Genomic DNA, 26,341 nt, shown 5'->3' with positions numbered 1-26,341 from the left:
GAGCTGTACAGTCTCAATTTCAAAATTTACCACTCTACATTTCGATCTGTATAGGAAATCTTAAAAAATGCAATACTACGTGTATTTCAAGATAGATTATTGATATACAGGTTTTCAATCAAATTAATCAACCCTCTAGCAAGGAGGACAAAACCCTTGAATTCTTAATTGGAAAGGTTGTGTGACACTGACATACGCGCGTGAGATATCTCGTCTTTTTAAGCATCCATCCTCGGATAAATCCGTATATGGATGCGAAGAAGGACATTCATTACCCCCTGTCATTTCGACAGTTCCTCATCCTCCTTTACGTCGCAGTTTCGTACGTAGAATCCTTTCTCTTCCCTGAGTTCTATGGGAGATTCTGTAGGTCTTATCTTTTTATTAAGATTCCCGAAAATATCAATGCAGTTCATAACATGATTTTATCAGACCTTCGAATTGGGCTAAAAAGGATATCTGAAGCACTGAATATTTCATACGAACGCGTTCATTATATAGCTCACGACAATTTGGACATTTGTAAAAATTAAAGACAAAAGACGTGGAAAGCTATCCAAAGGTGTTTTGATTTTGCAGGACAACGCCCCCCTAACCTAAACTAACCATTCTCATGTTGCTATGCAAAAAGTTCGTGATTTAGGGTTTGAATTACTAGAACACCCCCTTATTCACCAGATTTGGCTTTGTCCGACTATCATCTCTTTCCTCAACTCAAAAAAGTTATAAAAGGTCATAAATTTTCTTCCAACGAGGAGGTAATAAAAGCTGTGGAGGTCTGGTTTGCAGAGCAAGAAAAAACATTTTTTTTGAAAGGTCTAGAGATGTTGCAGGTTCACTCTAACATTGAAATTGTGTTTGGTTCTATAGTAGGCTAAGAATTTTCAATATATCCTCATATAATTCTACAGACATTTTCTATACAAATTGGTTATATTATCAAAATTTTATTAGGTTAATAATAAAAATATTTGTTTGCCTAATAAGATACTCCATCAGAAATATTAATCGCTGTATCCTTTGGGCCTCAACTTAAAATATGACTTACTGCTAATCTCTTTTTGTTTAAGGTAAGCAAACTCTCTACTCAACACTTATTCCCTTTTTATCTTCGTGTCCTTACAATTTATTCACCGGTAAAACTTCTATACCCCTGCCTTCTCTTGCTAATAAATTCTCACTCTCCACTTTCTATTTTTTTTCTCGCCTTCTATATATTTTTCATCTCTATCATTTGTTTCACAGATATCACTGAATGACAGTTTGTTATGACTGATTGTCCCTTAAAGTTTACCATTTGACGATTATGTCACTTTCCAAGGGATCACAGTCGGCTTTCGGCCATCCTTGAAAATGTTTAGTTAAAAAGATCGTATCCGAAAACCCAAACTTAGATGATGATTTTACTATATGTATTTTTCTATATACAGATAGTTTTAACTCGTCGTGGGATACCCTGTATTAGTTGTGTCACATGAAAAATTCCAGTATTTCCCTATTTCTTATTCCGGATATTGTATCTTCATTCTATCAAGACAAATATATATATATATATATATATATATATATATATATATATATATATATATATATATATATATATATATACGGGCTCATACAATTTTCTAACTGCTTCTGTCATCTTCCCCTTGTATTCCAAAATTTATCTATGTTATTTTTATTATCTTTGGCCTATATGTCATAAAAATACTACAATATTTTATTCATTCTGCAATTGGGGCTTCTATTTATGTCTACATTGAACTACTAATCCTTCTCCAAGCAACAATCAACTTCAATATTCTCAAGTACTAGTCTTAAACATGCTTCCAAATGAAGACCAAGCGATCGTACTAAATGTAAATGATAATCTAATAGTAGGTGACTGTATGGTGGCCATAACACTTATCATTAATTCCAAAAAGATTTCATTCGCCTCTAAAATGTCAAATAATAGAATATATATGTATATAACTGGCACGTATCAAACTTTAGACACTAGAAAACACCAAATTAGAATCCGACGACTCATCAACCCAAGCAAAGAAAACGAATAATCATATCTAATGTTTGTCCATCAATACTACATGACATCATGGAAAAGGAAATCCAAAAAATAGGCTTTTTGAAAATCTCACCAAAATGTGTTTTCGACATAAAATTTATGTAGCACCAAATGATGATGATTACCATCCTCGTATGTCATAAAATTTGAAGATGCAGCATATAGAGTATTCCTATCGTTCGATGAATCGACATGCTTCCTTTGCAAAAACCTAGAAGATGTTGCCAAAATGGATCCAACTCAAGTATCAAATGCTCCCAACCCTTTTCAAAATACTATAGTAACGAATGGACCAATAGTAATAGAAAATTTCATAGAAGATAGTAGTCGCACTGACTTTTTCTTAGTGAGTTCATAAAAAAGAAAGTTTTGTAATACCCATCATTCTATTGATTCCTCCCAAAAATGAATAAAAAGGTGTAGCACTGTTCCAAGCCATTTTTCCAATAAATGTTCAGGGTGGCGCAATGGAACGTGCATTTATTAAGTATAGGCTAAAAAATAAATACATAAGGTAATGTTGAAATGAAAGATATGATGATTATGTAATTAAATGAAATTTATTTTTTATAAATAGCATCATCTAAATGACGGCCTTCTCGAAGATGGCACTCCTTTAAACGCGAACGTAGATTTATGAAAACTCTTGTCAATACATCTGGGGTGATTGCTGCCATTCCCTGATGGATATTTTCCTGTAGCTGATAGATGTTCCTCGGATTGTTCATGTACTTTATGTTTGAGGTGTTCCCACAAGAAAATCAAGAGGCTTCATGTCAGGGCTATGTGGGGGCCAAGAGATATCATCACTTTTGGAAATTAGTCTTACAGGAAAAATCTGTCTCGATTTAGATAATTTTGAAATAAAATCCAAGTATGCAAACAATGAAGATGAAATAATTTACAACGAAGAGGAACTTCGATATTTTATATGGGAAAGATAGGAAAAAATACGAGATAGCTTCTGTCAATTTGTGTGTCCCCAAGTAAAGTGCCTGTTTGAATAACATTTTAGAATCAACGATAAATAATATTCTTGTTATTCATGTTTCTAGAATAGGGAATCGAACGTAATCATATCTAGCAAGCAAAGACGTTCGCATCCACTGCAAAATCGGATAATGAACTATAATTATCTGACTCAAAATAATCGTGGCTACTGCTACAATAATTGTTATGAGCCTTACTTGATACTAACGTATCAGTTCAATCAGTGACTGAGGAAATTTTATATTGTTTTACGAAACTTAATATTTACCTGTATTTGCCCCAATCCATGTAAGCTAGATAAAGGTATCCAAGTAAATTGAATTTATCCTCCCGTTTTTGAATGGCCTTGAGAGCTGATTTCCATTTTCTAACTGCTTGTTGTTGCTTATGTTGATTGTATAATCGAAGACCCTGGTCTACCTTTAACAGAAATTACTGATATTAATTGTGATAAATTCAAAACGGAAAAAAATAGATAGATGTCATTTAGGTTGATATCAGTCCAAATGTGGTTTGATTTATATGAGAATAACTTATAATTCAATTTTAATTATTTTTATCATTGATGTTCTATCATTTATTTTGTGCTTCAATCGAAAGATTGTTTAATCTCCGCAATTCACTTATTTACCGCACATACGACTCCAATATCTGGAGTAAAACGTTCACGACGCAAGTGTTTTTTGAGTTTTGGGAGCAACCGGTAATCGCTTGGTGCCAAATCTGGAGCATATGTCGTTAGTTTCATATTCTAAAGTCTAAACTGCATTTTTTAATATCTGGTTACCCATCGCGTAGACAATTTTTTCATATTCATCACAATCTATTGGTACGAGAGAACAATCTCTTCAATAATTTGTCCAATAATTCTATTTCGAACATCATATCGTGGACTTTGTTAACAATTTAGTGTGTAGTGGCGGTTGTGGGTGGTCTAACTCCATGTATTTTTTTATTTATATAATAGGCAATAGGATACTTTCATACTTTTTTTATAGCTTAACAAAACATAACAAAACGCATTTGTTGTCACAAGACTGAGTATGACGTTGTGTGACGTAGAAAGTAAGTAAACAGACTTAATATTATTACACCAGAAATTATTTGTGCTTTACACTTATTTGTAATCAACCCATCTTTTATATATAAATTATATGTTTTTGCACTTGAAGAACATTTTATTTTAACTACGTTTAACTACTAAGTTGATGCCACAACTTGTTACAACTGTGGCATTACAAGCTTCTCGACACATTTCTTCACTCATTTTGCTTTGTGCATATTCCAGGAAAGCAACAGTGCTACCTCCTTCTGATATAAAGCCCACCAGAAGCTGCTGTACAATTAATTTATTACAAGATGTATCCTTTACAAAATATTTTAATATATGGCAACTTAAATTTTTCTCCTTGGCAGTAGAAACAAAATCTTGCAGAAAGTTTCCTGACGAAGGATCTGGAAACGTGCTAGACTTTATTTTGCCAGGCTCCTCTAATGTTACATACTTAACCTTCCATTAGTCGCTTGTGTATCCAGGAGATACATGCTATTTCCATTTGCAGTTTTTTCGAAAACGAATAATGTTAGGATTGCTGTATGCAGCGTATACTTAGGTCAATGTGTCTCCAATCATTTCCTAGAACAACATTAGCAAACATACTTTTGTTCCATTGTTGTGGCCATAAAACCCAAATGGTGGCGGTCATGTACCTGCTTGATACACAGCTACCATCGACGTTACATTTCTGAGTGATTCACTTGTTTCGTAGACTCTGTGCGTGTAAGGCGTTTTGTGTTGAGAAAATCAATTGTAAAATTGTTTTTTCAACAATGAGTGCAAAAAAAGTGTTTGATTTTTTGAAACCGGAAGATGTCGAAGAACTCCAACGACTAATGTTTGAAAATAATGAACCTAGTGTCAATGTCGCCGACGATGCTTTTGATGAATCTGTGAATCAGATTCAGAGGATCAGGTCGAAACAAGATCCATTGATTCAGACATCGAACATGAAATTACTGACAACGAAGAGGAAGATGAAGCTACGGAAGAGGTTGATAATTATTTTCTTGGTAAGTACACTAATGTTCAAATAATTTTTTTTGCTAATTTGAAAAAATTAGGTACACAATGGAACAAAACACCTCCTAAAATTTCAAAAATGCGTCCCCATAATATTCTAATGATTTTACCGGGTGTGGTTGGAAATGATACAACAAACGCCAAAAACGGAGCTCAAATGTTGGAATTTATTTTTCACGGACTTCATTTTAGATTTATTAGTAAAATATACTAATCAACACATAGATAATGTACGTCAGAGATTTGCAAGGGAAATAATTTGCAAACCTACACACAAAGCTGAAATTAGAGGGTTTATACGGCTATTATATTTGCTGGGTGTATTCAAAGGAGCTCATCAACGACTTGGCGATTTCTGGGCCACTGACGGCTTAGGAATAAACATTTTTCGGATAACAATGTCTGAAAAACGCTTTAGGTTTTTGATAAGGTGTCTAAGATTTGACAACAGAGAAACCAGAGCAACGCGGCTTTAAGTGGATAAATTGGCCCCCGTGACAGAGCTTTTTACTGTTTTCATCGAAAACTGCCAAAAAAATTATCATCTGGGCCAAAATGTTACGATCGATGAAATGTTGCCAGGTTTTCAAGGTAGATGTTCATTTAGGCAATATATTCCATCAAAACCAAACAAGTATGGAATAAAAATATTTTGTCTTAGTGGTGCCAAATTATATTACACCGCCAATATGGAGATATATTGTGGACTACAACCAGAAGGACCTTTCCAACAGTCCAATTCAGCGGATTCGGTAGTAATGCGGCTTTGTAAACCCATAATTGGATCCGGTCGAAATGTTACTGCGGATAATTGGTTTACTAGCTTGAAGCTAGTAAAAGAACTGGAGAAAAAAAGATATCATATCTAGGCACAATACGAAAAAATAAAAGGGAAATTCCCCCGGATTTTGTATCACCGAAGGATCGCGAATGCTTTAGCAGTGTTTTTGACTACACAAGAGATGAAACTCTCGTTTCATACGTTCCAAAACAGGGAAAGACTGTAGTATTACTTTCAAGCATGCACGTTTCATCTACAAAAGTTTCCAATGACACTTCAAAAAAACCGGAAATAATTTTATTTTACAATGATACAAAATCCGGTGCAGATGTTGTCGTCAAACTATGTGCATCCTAAAATGTTGGCAGATCAACCAGAAGATGGTCAATGGTGATTTTTTATCATCTTATGAACATAGCGGGTTTGAATTCCAGGACCATTTTTTTGGCTAACCAACATGAATTTACTTCAAGAGTAGAGTACTTGAAAAAATTAGCACTAAATTTGGTAGACGAGTAACCTCGGAAGAGAGCCCAAATTGAAAATCTTCCCATGGACTTGAAAACCTTGCTACAAAAATATAAGTTTCAAGAACCTGAACCAGAAACGTCGAAGGCACCAAAACGACAACGTTGTCGACCATGCTATCAGCAACAGAATAAGAAAACATCATTCAGGTCTTATCGTTGTCAAAAATGCGAGTACTGTGTTTGAAAAAACATTCAAAGATTATTTGCGGAAGTTGTTTACATACTTTAGATATAAGTACCTGTAAACCAGGTAATTAATTAATTTTTGGAATTCAAATATTATAAGCATTAAACATTTTTGTTCACGTGTTTACAATTTATTCTTATCTTCTACTATTATGTGCTTCTATTAACATCCATACAATTAAATAATTACACTTGTCAAAATTGAATTCCACTTTTTCAAAATTGCCTGCAAGTCTTATAGGTAGCCAGATAAGTAAATATTAATCGTAGAATATTAAAGAAGCTTATTAAGGCGTAAACTGATAAATTTAAATAAAATAATACATTATTTACATGCATGTATCTGAGAGAAACATAGCGATTAACCGCTTCACAAGAAACCGCGCGCCTATTAAGGTTAATTTTGTTGCCTACTCCCGATAATTTTGATTTAGTCCAATAACAGGCCACTTCAGTAGTTGCAGCTTCCTCACTACGTATGTGCACCCACATAATAAACGTAACGACATGTTTGCAACCACCTATATTAGTAAAATATAGAATTATACAAGTAATTTTCTCTTGTATACCTAAAGATGTTGCACAATCATAACATGTTGATTCAACAATGTTCTCATCTTCTCATTAATCTTGAGGGGAAACATTATAATCTCGGTTGTGTACTTTGTGCTCAGGACATATTCTGTCTTTTATAATACAGGAGAAGAGTACGATTTCCATGGCGCCGCGATTTAACGGATTTGGCTTAATTAGACCAAAATAAATCGATAATGAAGAATGAAATTTTTTGATATCTATACTTAACGTTATAATCAAACGTTAGTTCAAAATTCGCTTTTTGAAGAGATGGCGCTCAATACTTCGTTTCAAATGAATATTTTATCGCTTCAAATTTAATATGAATATTGTAATTCAATAAACAATTTTGATTTAATTTTTATATTATTTACCCTGATACTCCAGAATTATATTAAAAAAAAATAGATTTTTGATAACTTTCATCACTCTTAACTTAACATACGATAAATACATGAATTATTTGATGTTTTTCATAAAGAATTGTCGGTTGTTTTTCAATATTAATAAAATAAAAAAAAATATGTAATGATAGTTTGAAGATTTAAATAGTTATTTAATGTAAAATATCCTCTTTCGAGCAAAAAGTACGTTCTGAATAATTTCAAAAGTTATTTATTCTCGTTTGTTTTATAATTGAAAAGCCAGACTACTGTAATATTTCAAAATTATCCTGAAAAAGTTCTCTAGCAATTATTTTTACATCATTTATCCTATTTTTTACAACAAAATAAACCAAATAAAAAAATGACTAAAAAATCGTTCCGAATTTACCCGCTAACCTTCCCCCAATCTCCCCTCACCAAACTCACCCGTTCATCGCGGCCTGTGGCTTTTGGGCAGACCAGGGTACGGTGTCAAGGGTCGAAGCCCCTATAAAAAAAATAATAATGAAATAAAACTAAAATAATCCCCAGAAAAATTTTTTATACAATTTTGGCTGTAAAAAATTCACGATTTTTGAACTTTTTATACTCAAAGTGCACCACGAGAACTTTAGGTTAGGTTAAGTTATCTTAGGTTAGGTTGATAGATACAAATATTAAATAAAAATAAATTTTTTTAACTTCAAGTATCGATATCTCGAAAACGAAGCGAGATATCGAGAAATTTTAATCTTTATTCTCGACTTATTTTTGGTTGATTTCACAAATGTGATAATGACGTTACTATAAGAAAGTCAAATTAGTAGTACTTACGTACCTGCTTTTACTTCACGTATTTCAGCCGAAGAAAATAATTGATTATTAACAAATAACGTAGCAATGCACCTACCTTAGGTAGATCGTCCGATCCTGCTTCGATAAATCCTATTTCGGCTAACATTTCAATTAGAATAGTCCTTGAAACCCACAAAACACAAATCGCACTAAACAACCAATTACCTCCACTCACAACAACAGAATAGCGTTTGAAAGGGGACACGTGACGAACACGTTTCAGTATTTACTTACTTTCTACGTCACAACCGCAGTAACCAATAGAAACATGTTTTCTGTAACGTTTTATTATTCAAATTATCATCAATTTATATTTGCAATTTTAATTATTGTATTCAATATAATTATCAAAGTTTTAAAATACGCTGATTGTGCAGATTGAGCATATTTGATGTAAGTATAAGATCTAACAGCTCTCTTTTTAAGTATGAAGATTCGCTCGAATTGAGTCGCACCACACGTACCCCAGAAGGGAAGGGCACATCTTAGATGGGCATAATATACTGTTAAGGAGGTAGATAAGTTCAGTTCTTTGGAAACTGATTTCAGTGCAAAACAGGAGGAACTTTTTTTAGATACGGCGGCAATATGTAACTTCCATTTCAAGGAATTGTCAATTAGAATCGCACCATGATTCAAGGATGATTGGGTCACTAGATATGGTCCAATGAAGTGCCGTGAGATCAGGGCTACTCCAAGGAAAAACTACTGTCGTCTGCAAATATAAGCAATGTCGTTTATAAACAGGAACAAAATAGGGCCTAGTACTGAGTCTGAGAAACAAAAATGTTTACGGTAAATAAACACGTTCACCTTCACTGAATGGATGTTTTAATCCAGTGTTTCTAGTGGGTTACTCTAGGAGGTAATATTGGTTTTACTGATACCTTATTTTCAATACGGGTCTGTAGCTGGCCTTACATAATAATAATTTTTTTAGTTTCTATTTCTTCAATTTTTACTTTCACATAGATATTTAGGTCACCGAGCTACGATATTATTTTTTTTCTTGCAAACATAAAAATATACAATAAAAATATATGTAGACTTTTAAGGAATACATTATTCTTCTTTCGAAATTTAAGTCATGTACTAACAACCGCTTATGGTATTTGGCAAATTTAAGTCGTTGTTTATTTTTGATGTGATTTAGTTTAGTCTATTACAAAAAACCGTTTATGGCATTTCTCAAAGGGATTTTAGTTCTTAAAACTTATCGGAAGCTTTCGCAACTAAATTCACAAATGCGGTTTTATTTTGTCTTGAATTGTTGTTTCTAGAAATATTTGAAGCTATCCACTCTTCCGAAAGAGTGGAATGACTATTTATATGAGGAGAATAATTTCACAACCCCTGTTATAATGTAGAAAACAGAATGTACAAAACAACAAAATGTTGATGGAAAGAAATTTGAAAACAAATACGTATACGTCAATTTATCGAATAAAATTACTGGAATAATTTCAATATTAATTAATAAGCGTCGTTATTAATTTGACAATAGACTACTAGAAAATGTTTTGCACTTACTGTTCCTAAAGTCGTTATTTTATTGCTCCATGTACTATGAATTGAATATAGTATCCGCTTTGATAAGTCTTACCAATTTATTATTAATAATGCTGTTTGCTATAGAATTATAATATTATTTATTATCATGTGTTTATAGTAAATAATAATTATCACCAAATTATTTCGTCTGTTCTTTAAATGAACACATAATAGAGAAAATAAGTAGCGTGAACTTTTTCAAAGTAACTCAACACTCTTCAGTTCAATAATTAATAATGTTCTAGAACAGGGGTAAGCAACCTTTTGAGTCACGAGAGCCAACAATTATAATTTACAAAATTTCAAAGTTTTCAAAGAGCCTCAAAATTATTTGTTGTGAATAATAAGTAGTGTTCGAATAAATATAGTTTTTTGGTAAAAAAACTAATCTTTTATTCACAAGAAAAAAATATCTATTTATTTATATATTTGTAGCGTTTTCACAACAAATTATATAATATTATTAGATATTTACCTGTTATATGTTCCTAAATCTTCTTGATTTTAGTTCTCTTTTGTTTCAAAATTAGTTTTTCTAATAATTTTTGAAGATAGATAAAATTGACTTTTCTTTAAGTCTTTATCAAAATAGTGAGCACGCCAAATTCCAACTTCACCTAACTGTAGCAATCTGGAAGACTATTCCAAGAGTCGAATGTAAGAACCTCAACTCGCGGCTTTTCTTTATTGTTGTTGTCCATTTCTGGTGCGTTACGTACATAAATTTCTGGACCTCAAACTCTTCTAACTTGCTTTTCAACTCCCTAAATTTTCCACTCCACAAAGATTTGTTCTTTATATCGATAAATTGCATTTCTACAGATCCAGTTTCAATCCCGATCGGCTCAATGTAGATTTCATCACTATTTAAGTTGAGAGGATACACTGTGAATGCTAGAGGGGTTTTATTGTTTTTGAATTGCTCAAATCTGTCAGCCAATTCAATCTTAATTTTTTTATGTGTGCTCAATTAATTCGTGTCAATAGTATATTGCTTTAGAATTGATAATGTAGTAATCTACTGCTTCAAGTATTTTCTACAAAAAGAATAATTTTTGTTTCCCAAAACAAATCAATTCTTCTACCAAAACATAATCTGGGTTTTCTTTTCATTGCAATTTTATATTTAGTTCATTCCATTTTGTTGTGATATCCACCGTAAATAAAAATTCTTGCAACCACTTTCAATTCAGAATGATGCCTTTTTCATTCAGAAATATATTTATTTCATTCAAGCACAAAGCAAAGCGTTTCAACACCTTTTCTTTGGAAAGCTATCACACTTTATTATGAAGAAAGAGGTAAGAAAACTGAATTACCATTTCGTTCAACAATTCTTTAAATTGGTGATGGTATAGTATTTTTGACATGATACCTTTGAGAATTTTGATTACCAAATTCATAACCTCAACTATTTCGTCCGGAAATATTTGGACTCAAAGCGCTTATTAGTGTATTAGGCAGTGACACATCGGAATTTCGTGGTTAATTTTGCTCTGAAGAATCGTTGTTGCCTTTTTATTTTTTCCTGTTATACTTCTCGCTCCATCAGTTGCTAATGAAACTATTTTGTTTAAATTGATCAAATTGTCCTCAAAGCACTTTTGCACAACATTCTCTATATCTTCTCTAGTTTGTCCTGAGAGCAGTAGCAATTCTAGAAGTTCTTCTTTTGGACCAGAAAGACATAAATCTGACAAAAAAAGCATCTTATGATTCAAAGAGTAAGAGTATCTGAGACCTGGTAAGAATTTTTCCTACAAATCATTGTTATACCAAAATATATCCGCTGCAACATTTTTTTTATTACTTTATGTTTAAGTTTAAGGAAATAAATAAACAAAAAAATTTTATCGGGTTTATTTCTGTTTTAATAGTGAATATGTTAAAACCTAATACGTAATAGACTTGGTTACTAGTCGCTGAGAGATCTTTTTTTTATAAAATCAATAATAATTGCGTATGGAAGTAAAGAACCACAACTTCACATTCAAAGAGCCACATGTAACTCGCGAGCCGCAGGTTGCCGACCTCTGTTCTAGAACGGTGTTTTTTCGCTCTCTATGATAAGAATTGAATGTAAATCTATTATTTTCACTTACTACTCGTGAATCCACAAATCAGTATTTTGGTGATTCGCCTCAAGTAAACAGTTATAATGAAACCGTTTTATTTTCCTTTTTAAAAATAAATTTTTATTGACATTTTATTCAAAATCCTTAGAATAGAGAATGAATCTATAATTGAATTAAAGAAGGGAATGTACTAAGCTAACCAAATGCTCCAACTCAAATATTAGAGCGATTAATTCAAAGAAAATGACATTCATGACTGTATTAATTAGAGAACGACAAACATTGGATTCAAGCTAAACCGTTATTAATTTCATTAAAATATACGCTAGAAAGAATTTTTGAAAAATTAAATTAATTTGAAACATACCTATGATATTACGGTCGAAAAGTGTAATGATTCTACAGGTTGTATCAAAAAGTGACCCCAGTTACTTGAAGAAAATTCCAGAACATTTTTTAAAATAAAACGCAATAAGATTAAATTCCATAAACATTTGTCAGCATTTATTTTATTGAATATTGTTCATTTAAGAATGAATATAATTAGTTCGCTCGTGATATTAATTGTATTTGTTCCATAACATAAAAATGATTTTAATTTTTGTGAAAAATAAATTCGGATTAGTGCGGTCGTGATTTTTCAAGCACAGTGCGATAAAAAGTTCCGACTACGTACTCCAGTACATAAGCACTAAATGTAAGTGCCAATGTCCTTATTTTTATTCCTTCTTTTTATCTATCCTTATCAAACTTTGAGTAATGAAGAGATAGTTTATTAATTTTGATTTAATTATTTTTATTGATTTTTATGAACGATTTAGATAATTTACCAAATACATTTTTTAAACTAAACTTAAAAGACTTCAGAATTTGAAAAAATGGTAACAGCAAATCCAAAAACCCTAAATTAAAACTAGAAAACATAAAACCGTATGATGGAAATATAAATATATTAAACAAGTTTATAAATAGATGCGAACAATTAATTGATACGTACACGATTTATAATGATTATTATATTAATAATCACGTATTAAAAAGTATTCAAGAAAAATTAATTTGCAGAGCCGAAGTGATGGTAGGGAATAGGACCGAGTTAAATACGTGGCAGAAATTAAAAGAAGAAGCGTTAATACAATTGCAAGAGTTAACGAGAACGAGACCATTTAAAAATAAAAACTTAATAACATTCGGTAATAGATTACAACTAATATAAAGTCAGACAATACAAAGGATAAGTAATAATTTATATCTAAGTGAAATAGATAAAAAATGTCAAATTAAACATTGCGAGAAAACAGCCTTGAATACCTTTATAGCAGGATGTACAGGTATTATACGAAATGACATGCACCTGAAAAAGCCTGGCTCATTGGAAGATGCTATGGCTTATGTCGATGAATTTGAAAATTTGGAAAAGCTCTACGGCCAATTCTATGAGCCTAGGGTTCGATACAATAATAACAATAATAGTAAGAATAATAATTTTAAAATTATAATAATAATGATAATAATAATAATAATAATAATAATAATAATAATAATAATAATAATAATAATAATAATAATAATAATAATAATAATAATAATAATAATAATAATAATAATAATAATAATAATAATAATAATAATAATAATAATAATAATAATAATAATAATAATAATAATAATAATAATAATAATAATAATAATAATAATAATAATAATAATAATAATAATAATAATAATAATAATAATAATAATAATAATAATAATAATAATAATAATAATAATAATAATAATAATAATAATAATAATAATAATAATAATAATAATAATAATAATAATAATAATAATAATAATAATAATAATAATAATAATAATAATAATAATAATAATAATAATAATAATAATAATAATAATAATAATAATAATAATAATAATAATAATAATAATAATAATAATAATAATAATAATAATAATAATAATAATAATAATAATAATAATAATAATAATAATAATAATAATAATAATAATAATAATAATAATAATAATAATAATAATAATAATAATAATAATAATAATAATAATAATAATAATAATAATAATAATAATAATAATAATAATAATAATAATAATAATAATAATAATAATAATAATAATAATAATAATAATAATAATAATAATAATAATAATAATAATAATAATAATAATAGATATTTCCAATCGAGAAACGAAAGATCAAATTTCACATCGGAAGAGTTATATAATAATAATTGCAAAAATAAAGAAACGGAAGAAGTAATTGATTTTCAAAATTTATTTCAGCTAGAAAAAAATAACAATCTGACCGTGAATTTTCAAAACAGCCTCGGAAAAAGAATCAGAAATAGTAGAAATAAATTTTACTCCTAATAATTCATCACCAAAAATTCAAAAATTCATAAAAATGAAAGAATCGGAATTAAACCATTGTAAAGAAATAAAGTGGAACTAGATCTCAGTAAATTATTTGATGAAGAAGAAGATTAATTGAATTAAAGAATTCTGAAGAAAAGATTATAATGGTAGGAGAAATGAATAATGATACAATAGGAGGATTAGAAATAGAATTATTTGATAAAATGAACATAAACGTAGAATTACAGTACACAGGATTAAATGAATCAAAAATAAATGATAATGAAATTGAAATAAAAGGAAATGTAATAGAATTAAACAGAGAAATAAATGAATTAAATAATGATATGACAATGGAAGAAAAAATATAAATGATGTTATAAAAATAGATATAGAACCTGAACTGAATACAAATATATTTAATATACAAAATCAAAGTAACATGATTGATAAAAGAGAAATAAACAATGAAAATGACGATGCTGAGATTAATTATGAAACAATTAACAAAGAATTTGATAGAAATAATTTCAATAGAAAATTGAATGCTATACTAAATGAAAAGATAATAGAAGAACTATTTTTGAAGAATAAGTATTATCATTCTTTAAATGGATTTTTATACTAAGACCTTTCTTTATTTTTTTTATTATTATGTTATAGGAATAGATGAGGTTTAGAATCAGTAGAAATAAAATAAGTAAAACACATAATACAGTTAATATACTTTTAGAAACTAGTCAATATAAAGTTCATAATTTTAATTATTTATCAGAAATCAAAAATGAAAAAGAAAAATATAATCGGCAAAAATGTAATTGGCGCGAAATAGATATAATTAAATTAATTCCAACCAATAGATAATGAGGAAGTAATACAAAATGAGGAAATAAAGAATATCAAAAATACAAATAATAAAAAAAATATTATATCAGATATTCAAATACGTCCACCACTAAACAGAGATTCAGACTTAGAAACGACACATTCTTCTTTAGAAAACCCGATATTAGAAATACCAATCTAAAATATATCATTAAACACTTATAAAAATCAAATTCTAATAACATGTGTCGAAGTAAATAACATAACAACAAAACGAGAAAAATGTTTCGATAATACACGTATATTTGTAATTTTATTTAGAGATTTAGAAAATAATATAGTTCAGTTCGTTAAAGAGTACATTGACCCTAAGCAACTTTATGCATTATACTTTAGAGAACCCTTAAAACCGGAACAATTTATTACTACAGTACAGAAATATTTTTAAAATGCTGCATTTATATTTGTCCACTATACAAATGTTGTCAAGGACGTTTTAACTGGCGAGGAACAAAAACAGAAATTAGAATATTATCATATATACAAAAAACGACATAGAGGAATTAATTAATTAAATAAATCGTTAACTGAAAAATATTATTGGTCTAAAATGTAACAAGATATATAAAATTTTGTTAATAATTGCGAAATATGTCAAAAGAATAAATATGATAGAAATTCCTCAGTAATTAAATTTAACCCCAACAGCTAGCAAACCATTTGAACATATACAATACATAGACACTTTTAAAATAGCTAATCCATTCATATACTATAATTGACGCCTTCTCTCGTTACGGCCAGGCATATTCAATGTCAATGTGAATGGAACTTCAGATGTTGATAATGTATTAAATTTTGTCACTCATTACGGTTTACCTTATAAAATTACAGCTGATTGCGCTTCAGAGTTAAAAATAATGACCTTCAAGATTTTTGCAACTTGCACACTTGCACTTGAACTACATTATACGACATCTAAAAATAGTAATTCTAATTCATCTGTGGAACGATTTCATTCTAGTTTAATCGAAAATATTAGATGCTTAAAAGAAACTAATAAAAATAATATTAAAATATATTCAGAATCATAATGAAACATCAAAATTATTATACGATAAAATTGAAGATAGAAATGCTGATGTTAAAGAAAAAATAATTAATAAAAGAAATGAAAACAGAAATGATCCACCTTCCTACACGAACCAAGACATAGCTTATATCAAGACAAAATTCAGAGATAAAAAACTACCCAAATTTAAAAAGGCGGAAATTGTAAAAGACCCCAGTATATTGTTAGAAACAAACAAGGGAACTGATCATAATAACATTAGAAAACCTAAAACTAAAACTAAAAATTTGTTACAGAAATATAAAACTGGCAACGATACTAATATTACCACTTATTTACAAGACGATTAAAACAGAAGACATAGAAATTACAAAAGTAAATAATTTACTATTACCTATTAATTTGGGAACGTTACCTTATTTATACGAAACATACATTTATATACTATATAGACTTAGAAGATATTAACAAACAAATTAAAAACTTAAAGCAATATTATTATAGTTTAAGAAATAGTCTATGACAAGCGAACGCCACAAATCCTATTTCGTATCATAATTTATCTGAACAATCAATAAGTAGAACAAAATTTTGATTAATACTTTAGATAAAAAATCATTAATCCTCATTTAAGATTAAAAAGAGGTTTAATTAATGCAGTAGGAAAATTAGATAAATGGCTTTTTGCAACTTTAGATTCAGATGATGAAGAAAGATATAATAATGCTTTAAATGTTTTACAGCAAAACCAAAAACAAATAATTCACGAAGTTAATTTGCAGATATCATTACACAAAAAATTTATTGATCATTATAATAAATCGATTACGACCTTATGGAATAATCAAAAGAAAGTTTATGATAATTTAAAGAAATTTTACATTTCACTAGAAAATAAAATAATAACTTTAAATAATTTTATAACATTTTATAGTACAATTTCACAAATTAATCTGGATTGTCAAAGTTTAATTACATTAATTGATTAATTACATTAATTGATAATATTCAAAACAATATTCAAACACAATAACATTTTCCAAATTAAATACAATTCACAGTTCAGTTATATCAAGTCAAGAAATTTTGAAGACGATGAAATATTTAACTACTATTTATGAAGAAGAACAAATTCCAAAATTTAATAATATTTTAACATATTATCTCTTTCTGGGCTTACAAGTGAAGTAACCTTTTCCAAATCCAAAATTTTTTTTTCTACCCATGTTCCAATCCTGAAACCCAAAATTCACGAATTTTCTCACTTGTATATTATCCTATAATCCAAAATCCAAAAGAATGTCCGGCATTAGAAGAAAAATATTATTGCAAAGAAACATTAAGTTGAAAGATAACTGTACTGTAGAATTGTTAAATGGACGCTCTACAGAAAATTGTGTTGTTAGTGATATAAAGCTTCAAGAAACTATATTAGAGCAAGTAAGGAACAATGAACTTTTAGTAATTCCAAATTTAGAGACAGAAGTGATTTCGAAATGTGTTTCGGACCGTTACTTACAAATAGATCATCCATCAATTATCAAAATTCCAAAGAACTGTAGTTAGTGTTCCAATAGAAAGTGAAATTTCCTCAACCAATATACAAATTAAAAAAGGAAAATCAGTAATATTGCCGAAATTAGATTAAATTTATAAATCTCCAAATTTAACTAAAATAGATTTTGAAAAACTATATGAAATAAATAAAATCGCTAAAAATATAAAAGCAATTCATGAAATTTATAATCCGCAATGCCATGTATCAACAAGACTATTTTCGATAATAATAATAATAATTTGTGTAATTCTGTTAATATTTTGGTTAATTCGAAAATATTAAGGAAAATTTGCGAGAAAACAGAAATTTGAAGAATTTGGACTATGAAATATTCATCCAAGATTTTTTGTTGATTCACGTAAAAACCAACATCCAACTTAGCTACAGTTGTAAAGGATGAGGTAACTGGCCAGCTGGCTTGTTGAAAACCAGATGTAGATTCCGGCAGTTGAAGGTATCGAACAGGGCACCAGCGACTTGGCATTGATATCTTATTATCAGCATGCAAGGTAGCTGAAGCTTCGATAGCTAAATCCAAATTTATTTCTTTATTAAAAACCACTTGATCACACCACTTTTTCCAGTAGTCCATACCTTTAAGTTTATCACCCTTCCTTTTTTCCCTCCATTTTTAGACAGTAATAATGAATCTTCGGCGAGTGTTTATGAAACTCTAGTGCAGCTATTACGTAGAAGCTGGCGTAATTAGTTGAGTAACCAAATATTTAGTGTATAAATACGCAATTTTTTTCAACTAGATTTCAATTTTAAGTACTCTATTTATTAGAATAGGAATTTATCATTATCAATACAATAGAAGATGAGATGTAGAAACCTGCTTGGAATATTATGAAATGAAATGGTTATCGTTGCCTCAAAGTATAAACTATTTATTAAATGTTTTCCGAGGACAATATCAGACAGTTGGAATGTTATGAAATTATTATGGAAAATTATCTACAGATGAAATCACGTTTTCAGTTTATCGTATGCATATTTCCTTCATCATAAAATATTGGCCGAGAAACTGAAAATACATGAGAACTGCTGAGCGGAGTCAATATCCCCAAAAAATAATCAGGGAAGGGAATTTTTCAGAAACTAAGTCATTGGCATTTTCCGAATTAATGAAAATTTAACGACATATGAACATTTGGTTCAAACAAGATAGTTGATCTGCTCAATAAACGCAAGCTTCAAAATTATAGATGAATTACTTCTAAGATTATTTGTTTACGTAATGCGATCAAGTGGACTACTGAATCACCAGTACATCTGCAATATAGAGATTGTTCAATTATCGTTACGTTTATTTGTTAAAATCTTATTATTTCAATTTTTTCGAAATAATTTGTTTCCTCATTCTGAGAACTTTAAAAGAAGAAAAATTTTCTACAAATTTGATAGAATTCATCACATATAGTAAAAGATCCACATGCCTTTGTAACAATATTGTTATTAGAAAATTAATATTAACCACGTTAAAAGCATAGAATTGAAAAATAATGAATATTCTTCAGTTACAGGGGGAACGAAAATGAGGACAAATCATAAATTGAACCACATATCAAAAACCTTTAGTTAAAGAAATTAATAAATGTGTAGGCATTAGTGTAGTATGTGAAAAAATTGTATTTTCAGTTAATAAGGAAAATATTATTACTAGAATTAATTTATATATAAATAGAATATATAAAACTTGCGTAAGGCCGGTCATGACATATGCACTAGAGCGGAGAACACAACCACTAAACGGCTCCTAAGAACAACAGAAATGCGAACTCTGAGATCAATAACAGGACATACGTTACTCGATCGGAAGAGAAATGAAGAAATAAGGGACATGTGCGATATTCAGGATGTAGTAAGATGGGCAAGGAGCCGCAGAAGAGAATGGAGAGACCATGTTGACAGAATGCCAAATGAACGGTTAGCAAAAATTGCAAAGGAAAAGAAACCAGACACAACTCGACCTCCTGGACGACCACCTATAAGGTGGTGTGAAAGCTGGTCCTCAGCATCCCAACTACTGCTGGCAAACCCTTGATGAAAATACAGAACCCAGTCCTAACGTAAGAAGAAGAAGAAGAAGAAAATTAATTTGTTTAATACTGCGTATAAAAAAATCCGAACCTACTAATATACAAAAGGGTAATAATAACAATGGAGTAGATAAAACAGAATACAAAGATATGAGTGAAAAAAATATGAACACAAGTGTAAAAAATATAGACAACTATAAAATCAAAATAATAAATAAATGGACAAATGGATAGGACAAGGGAAATAGTGATATAACCATGGAAACTTGGAATGTGAGTATTATCAATGGAAATGAAGAGTAGCTGGTAGAAGAGATGTTGAAGTTGATGAAGTTGTAAAATAGAAATACTATGTATTATAGAAATAAAAAAAGAAAGGAAAAGGGATACAGCGGATACACATAGGAAACTGGATGTTTTGGTCGAGCTGAAAGAAAATAAAGAACGAGGGATGGAGATTGTAATTGCTCCAGGTAGATCGAATAACATGAGAATGAATGAATTAAAGATTGCTAATGGAAATGCAATAAAAGATAGAAAGGCATAAAGAAACAAGTTTATGTTGAAACCTTCAATCAAACCGTCATACTCCTCACGATAATCTGGCTGAGGATTAAATAGTAAATAGACGAGTAAAGATTATTTGAATACTAAGAAACGACATAAAATGCAGCAAGAGATGAGACGAAGAATTCAAAGTTCCATCTGTGGCAGTATTAATTTCAGAATGTCCAACCGTAAACATACGAAAGTTTACAATTTAAAATCAAGTTTGTGGATTGAAGAAATTTAACAGAACATTTATCAAATATTTATTGGAAACATAAAAATTTGAATTGTGGGATATAAAATGTATATTCATGTGATTATTAAAGAACTACTAACCTTTCTTTTAGCAAAACTATGATGAATTTTAGCTCTACAAGCTTGAAAGCATCCCCAAGTGAATCTTGGTGGACGCGGGGTTCTTACTTCTGTGTAATTATCTCTATGAAGACTGGAGTAAGAATTGGTCCAAGGCCATACTTGTTCAAGGCCATCGAGGGGATGACGAGAGCCATCTGGAGACGAAAGAAGTCTAGTAGCCGAAAGCTGGTGCCCAATATTGAAGTTACTGAAATAAAAAAATAAGTTACATTCTACTTCAGTCAACTATTTTTGGAAGAAAATATTTCAAAAATTTTGTTAAAAGGCAAACTTCATTCAAGAATTCAGATGAATAATAGTATACGGCTGTAACTTTTGTTGATGCTTTTGTTTCTACAATATATATCATGAGTGGTATCACACACACTTCCTACAGTTTACTTATAATTCATATACCCTGCTATTCAGTTTTTCGGTTATGTTTCTGCTGAGGTACTTGAGGCCGAGGTACTTGAGGCCAACCACCAGACTCACTGAGTCAATTTACGACTCTTTTGTACTTTAGACATAATTTTTTCTATATAGATATATTCAGAATAAATGCTAAATTCTTCACTTGTGAAGTATTCTTTCCAGATCATCCTAATTCTCAGCAATGAGGATAGTCTCCACAGCCTGATTACCTATAATAGATGAGGATTTATTAATATGTTTTTATTCTTCACGGAGCTCAGATCTTCAAATGTTCTTATAGCTAGATGATCAATTCGGTATCAGAACGTTTTTTAGTCGTACTCAGGAAAAAGCTTGCTTAAGGTTCACAACACACGTGAAAGCGGGTCTGTAATATTTGGAGGTTTAATGTATTTTCTGATATAGATGTATTTCACCTTTATTTAATCCATGCTTCTTTCATTATCCAGTAGATATAGCGAGTTTATATATAAATTTTTTCGTGATTTATACTATATCTTTTGGGCCCCATAGAAGCCAGGTTCCAGTATTATTACCCCACTTACTTTATTGCGCTTCTGCTCCTCATCCTAAATGCTTTACGGAAAATATGATCTGGTTAACTTAGAGAAACTTTTGGCTGATTCAATTTTATTTTTGTTTTCTCAATATTTCGGGCACACCTTCTGATCCAGCTCTTTTGTTCTTATATTTTCCACTAGAAACTTAGATATAACTATTGAGTTTTTCTTCCCTATTATTTTGGTTTGATATTCAATATTATGTTCCAAACACAAGATCCTCATTGTTTTGGATCTTATTGTCTCTATTTTGAGAACTATATCTTTCTACTGTTTAATGATATCTTCTTGTATGAGGTATATCATTTTTATTAACGATAAGTCTAGTTTTTCAATATTAAACGACATTTATGTTGTTTATTTCGTAGACAATAAAATTTAATTGTAGTATCCGACTAAAAATATTATGTTGAAGCCCCATTTCTCTTAAGAATGGTGACTTGAATGTACGAGGATGTATTGATTGCGTTACCATAGCAACGAACAATAACTTATCAGAAATGTCAGTGTAAAGTTTGACGTCAAAAAAGTAAACCAGAATCACGCAATAAATTGAAAGAAAAAAGATGTCCACCGAAATTGTGAAAATCGAAAAAGTGGAGTATCGAGCCATCATCAAGTACCTCTATTTAAAAGGATTAAGAGGTAAGCAGATTTACGAAGATATGCTTAGTACCCTTGGTGATCAATGCCCTTCGTATGCGACTGTGAAAAATTGAGCTGCAAGCTTCAAAAGAGGCAAATTTTCCACTGAAGATGATGACCGATCGGGAAGGCCAGTTTCTGCGTCAGTCCCCGAAAATATCGATACAGGTCATGACATGTCTAATTGGGCTAAAACAAATATCTGAAGCATTGATTATTTCATACGAACGCGTTCACGTCAATTTGGACATGAGAAAAATTGCTGCAAAATGGATCCCCAAATGTTTGAATGTTGACCAAAAGCGTGCAAGGGTAGAAGCATCGCGTTCGATCTGTGCTGGATTTGAGAACGATGTAGACTTCTTATATCGAATTGTTACTATGGATGAGACTAGGATCCAGAAACAAAGCAACAATCGATGGAATGGCGACACTCTAGTTCTCCAAGACCTAGAAGTTTCGTGTCCAAAAATCTGCTGGGAAAGTTCTTGCTTCAGTTTTTTGGGATTGCCATGGAGTAACCATGATTGATTTTTTGAATAAGGGTAGAATAATAACTGGAGATTACTATTACTATTACTACTGACCACTCTACGGGAAAAAATTAAAGAGAAAAGACGCGGAAAGCTATCCAAAGGTGTTTTTTTTGCAGGACAACGCCCCTGCATTCAAATTTCATGTTACCATTCAAAAAATTCGTGATTTAGGGTGTGAATTACTAGAACACCCCCCTTATCCATCAGATTTGACTCCGTCCGATTATCATCTCTCTGCTCAACTGAAAAAAAGTTTAAAAGGTCGACAATTTTCTTCCAACGAGGAAGTAATAAAAGCTGTGGCAGAGACGTTGCAGTTTCGCTGTAATAAATGTATCCAATTAAGAGGAGAATATGTTGAGTAATGAAATATATTGACATTGAAACTTTGTTTGGTTCTATAGTAGGCTAAGAATTTTTCAATCTTCGTAGTTATAGACCATTGCACTCAATTAAAGTAGGGAGTTTATTAAGATTTACACGATACCTTATGCAGTTTGATAGAAATTTGGTAGTTAAAGTTATATGTGTTGAAAATATCCAATATATTCCACTTTAAATAGTTGATTTATTGTTATTGTTGCTTAACCTATAATAAGTGAAAAACCAAATGTACGAAAAATAAGGATCAACTGCAGATTTAGAGTATAAATATCCAGATCATGATAAGTTTTTGAATTCGCTTACAAATCAATTATTTTAAATGGAATAATGGGAGGCAAGAATATGGGAAAGAAAATGAGGTGCTCGTAATTGCACTTTCGGCTTTTTAAATATCGAAATATTCATATTATCGTACAACCATATATTATAAAAGTATATCCTAACTATTTTTTCGTTTGTTATTTACAAGGAAAGTGCAAATATGTAATTTGTTAAGATTTTAATAAGATATGACGATAATTTTTAAAATATCGTTACCACAATTCCCATAAGATCTTTTTACAATAACAGTTTGCGATTATTAGGGTGGAAGGTAGGAGGATGTAGATATGTTGGAGATGATTGTAACTCAAGGTATTGTAACAACTCTGGAAGTTCAAAAGAGATTTAAAATTCGTTCCTCTAAAGACGATTTGGTTTTGGGAAACAGAATGAAGTTACAATGCGAATACGATGGCTGTGATAACACTGGAATCTCTCTGGAGTCACACATTATATTAAAGTACGTACAATTACGTAAGAGAGAGAATATTCCGTTGCTCGCATTACGATGAATGTTACAATCGTAGATTGTGTTTGGTAGGACTAAACTCCTTACTTGGAACCGAATCTATTACTTATACTTTTCTGTTAGTCAACCAAAGCTCGATTTCTGTTTCATAACTTCTCCCACGTACTTTCTACCTATCTACAATATTAATGGGAAGCGCACATCCTCTTTCCATGATAGACTTCCATAAAAGACATCTTCTCGAAAGTAACTGTCATTGTAGTATAACAAGAACTTTTAATGGAACACATTTACCAAAAACAAGAAAGAAAGCACAAGGTTTAGGCATAATAACCAGCACATTATACGCCCTATTTTTTTGTAATGTTCTCAAAACATTTTTGAGATGTTTTGTATTGAATAGTTTAGGTACAACAGGTGTCCCAACCAAAATAGATTCTGCAATGACTGAAGAAATATAGACACGTATCTAGAGATCAAAACACGAGTAGAGTGACTGAACTGAATAGATTGTATGTTTGGTTTAAAGAAACCACATTTATCAATAAAAACTATATAACATGGTGAACTAGCTAAAATTTTTACATGGAAAATTAAATATTTTGCAATTGAGATTATATTTAATTTTTTCGCTATTAGCAGTTTTATGAAATAGCCCATGAATTTAAATGAAATTTCAATGAAATTGACATATATTCCGAATGATGGATTACATTTTTGGTTTAAGCGATTTAATCGGCTGTACATTGTAATAGGAATAGTAACCCCTCAATCAACAGCTCTAGGATTTGTTTCTTGTGGGGAGTCAATTCACTTTCTATTCATTTTTCTTTTTTTAACTTAGGTTAATTATATGTTTTGGCCTTTTCTAAATTTTTCAATTTTTTCCTGTCCTGGGTATTATTCCATAATCCACGAACTCCCATTTTGTACAAATCATATGTCACATGATTTTCCCATTGACTTTTTGGTTTTCCTCTGAGTCGGCTTCCTAACGGCTTTCATTCTGTTACTTTTGAAATTCACTATTATTTTTCATTTTTTTTATGTCACGTAGCCGTTGCATTCGCTGCGATTTTATTAATCTGGTGATAGTTTCTTCATTTATAATTCATCTTATTTCAGCGTTCATGAGGAATATATATTGTTCGTCACCCTACTTTCGCTTTGGTCCATATATTCTTCCCTTCATTTTTCTTTTGATGGAGTTAAGCTTCAGTTCAACGTAATACTGGTCTATCGACTCGCAAGCGATCAGCCGATCTAGAACATCTTTGCGTCGCATTTTGTCGAAAGAACTGAAATAACACCTGTATAAAATTCAACTTAATGTTAAGACGAGCTTTTGTTGTAATAATGATGGAGCGCTTTCAGAGTTTCAACAATATTCTGTTCTCCGATTTTTACTTAAATGGGCATATCAATAGACAATATTGCCGTTACTAGGCTGCATAGAACCCACGTGCAAAACATCAAAAGCCTCTTCACCGAAAGTAACTGTTTGGAAGGCCATATCAGCGCACGGAATTATCGGATTCTATTTCTTTAAAAATCAACGGGGCAATCTGTCACTATAAATTATGAACGATACTTAGCCATGTTAAGGGATTTTTTTTCCTTAACTGCAACAATTTGAAGCCTATAATCGTACGACACGAATTCAACAAGATGGCGCGACATATCATACTTCTAATGCCTCTCTGGCGATCGTAAGCTAGATGTTTGCTGGGAAACTGATATATCGTCGATTTTTTTATGTGGGGATACCTGAAAAGTAGAATCTACTCCAATAACCCAGCCACTCTCTAGATTCAAGGAATGTTTGCAGTGCGATGGTTCACACCTGGAAGATATTCATTTTAAGAAATGAATTTTCCAGATGTATATTTCAAATAAAATAAAACATTTTATGTGGATTATATTTAGTTTTTTTTATTATAATTTTTTTAAATTCGCAAAACTTTGTGACCCACCCTGTATTATCATGCCTTTACGTTAATCTTTAGATGTTGATATGCTGATCATCTTTGGTTTATATGATTTATCAGAAATCATTTCCTCGGCTGAAAAACCACAGGTAAAAAATGAAAATTCTTGACTTCTGTAGTCTATTGTATAGTCAATTATCCTGCATTACTTTATTGAAGAATGAGTT

At 30.4% G+C, this 26,341-nt stretch overlaps 1 protein-coding gene across 2 annotated transcripts in view; it reads right to left on the bottom strand.

The window, feature by feature from the left end:
• The window catches only part of LOC130447831 (43 kDa receptor-associated protein of the synapse homolog), an 82,436-nt gene that overhangs the window by 43,032 nt on the left and 13,063 nt on the right, over window positions 1-26,341 (bottom strand). The window contains exons 2-3 of one of the 2 annotated variants that reach the window (XM_056784865.1): window positions 20,812-21,044; window positions 3,324-3,471 (exon numbers count right to left, since the gene is read on the bottom strand). In XM_056784865.1, the coding sequence (XP_056640843.1) occupies window positions 3,324-3,471; window positions 20,812-21,044 (381 nt within the window). Of the gene's footprint in view, window positions 1-3,323; window positions 3,476-20,811; window positions 21,045-26,341 lie in introns of both variants that reach the window. The other variant, XM_056784864.1, reaches the window with a different exon arrangement.

The sequence above is a fragment of the Diorhabda sublineata genome, chromosome 8 (assembly GCF_026230105.1).
Source record: "Diorhabda sublineata isolate icDioSubl1.1 chromosome 8, icDioSubl1.1, whole genome shotgun sequence".
NCBI classification, from domain to species: domain Eukaryota; kingdom Metazoa; phylum Arthropoda; class Insecta; order Coleoptera; family Chrysomelidae; genus Diorhabda; species Diorhabda sublineata.
The sequence above is the reverse complement of the archived record's forward strand: the minus strand, read 5'-3'. Positions and strand labels throughout refer to the sequence as shown.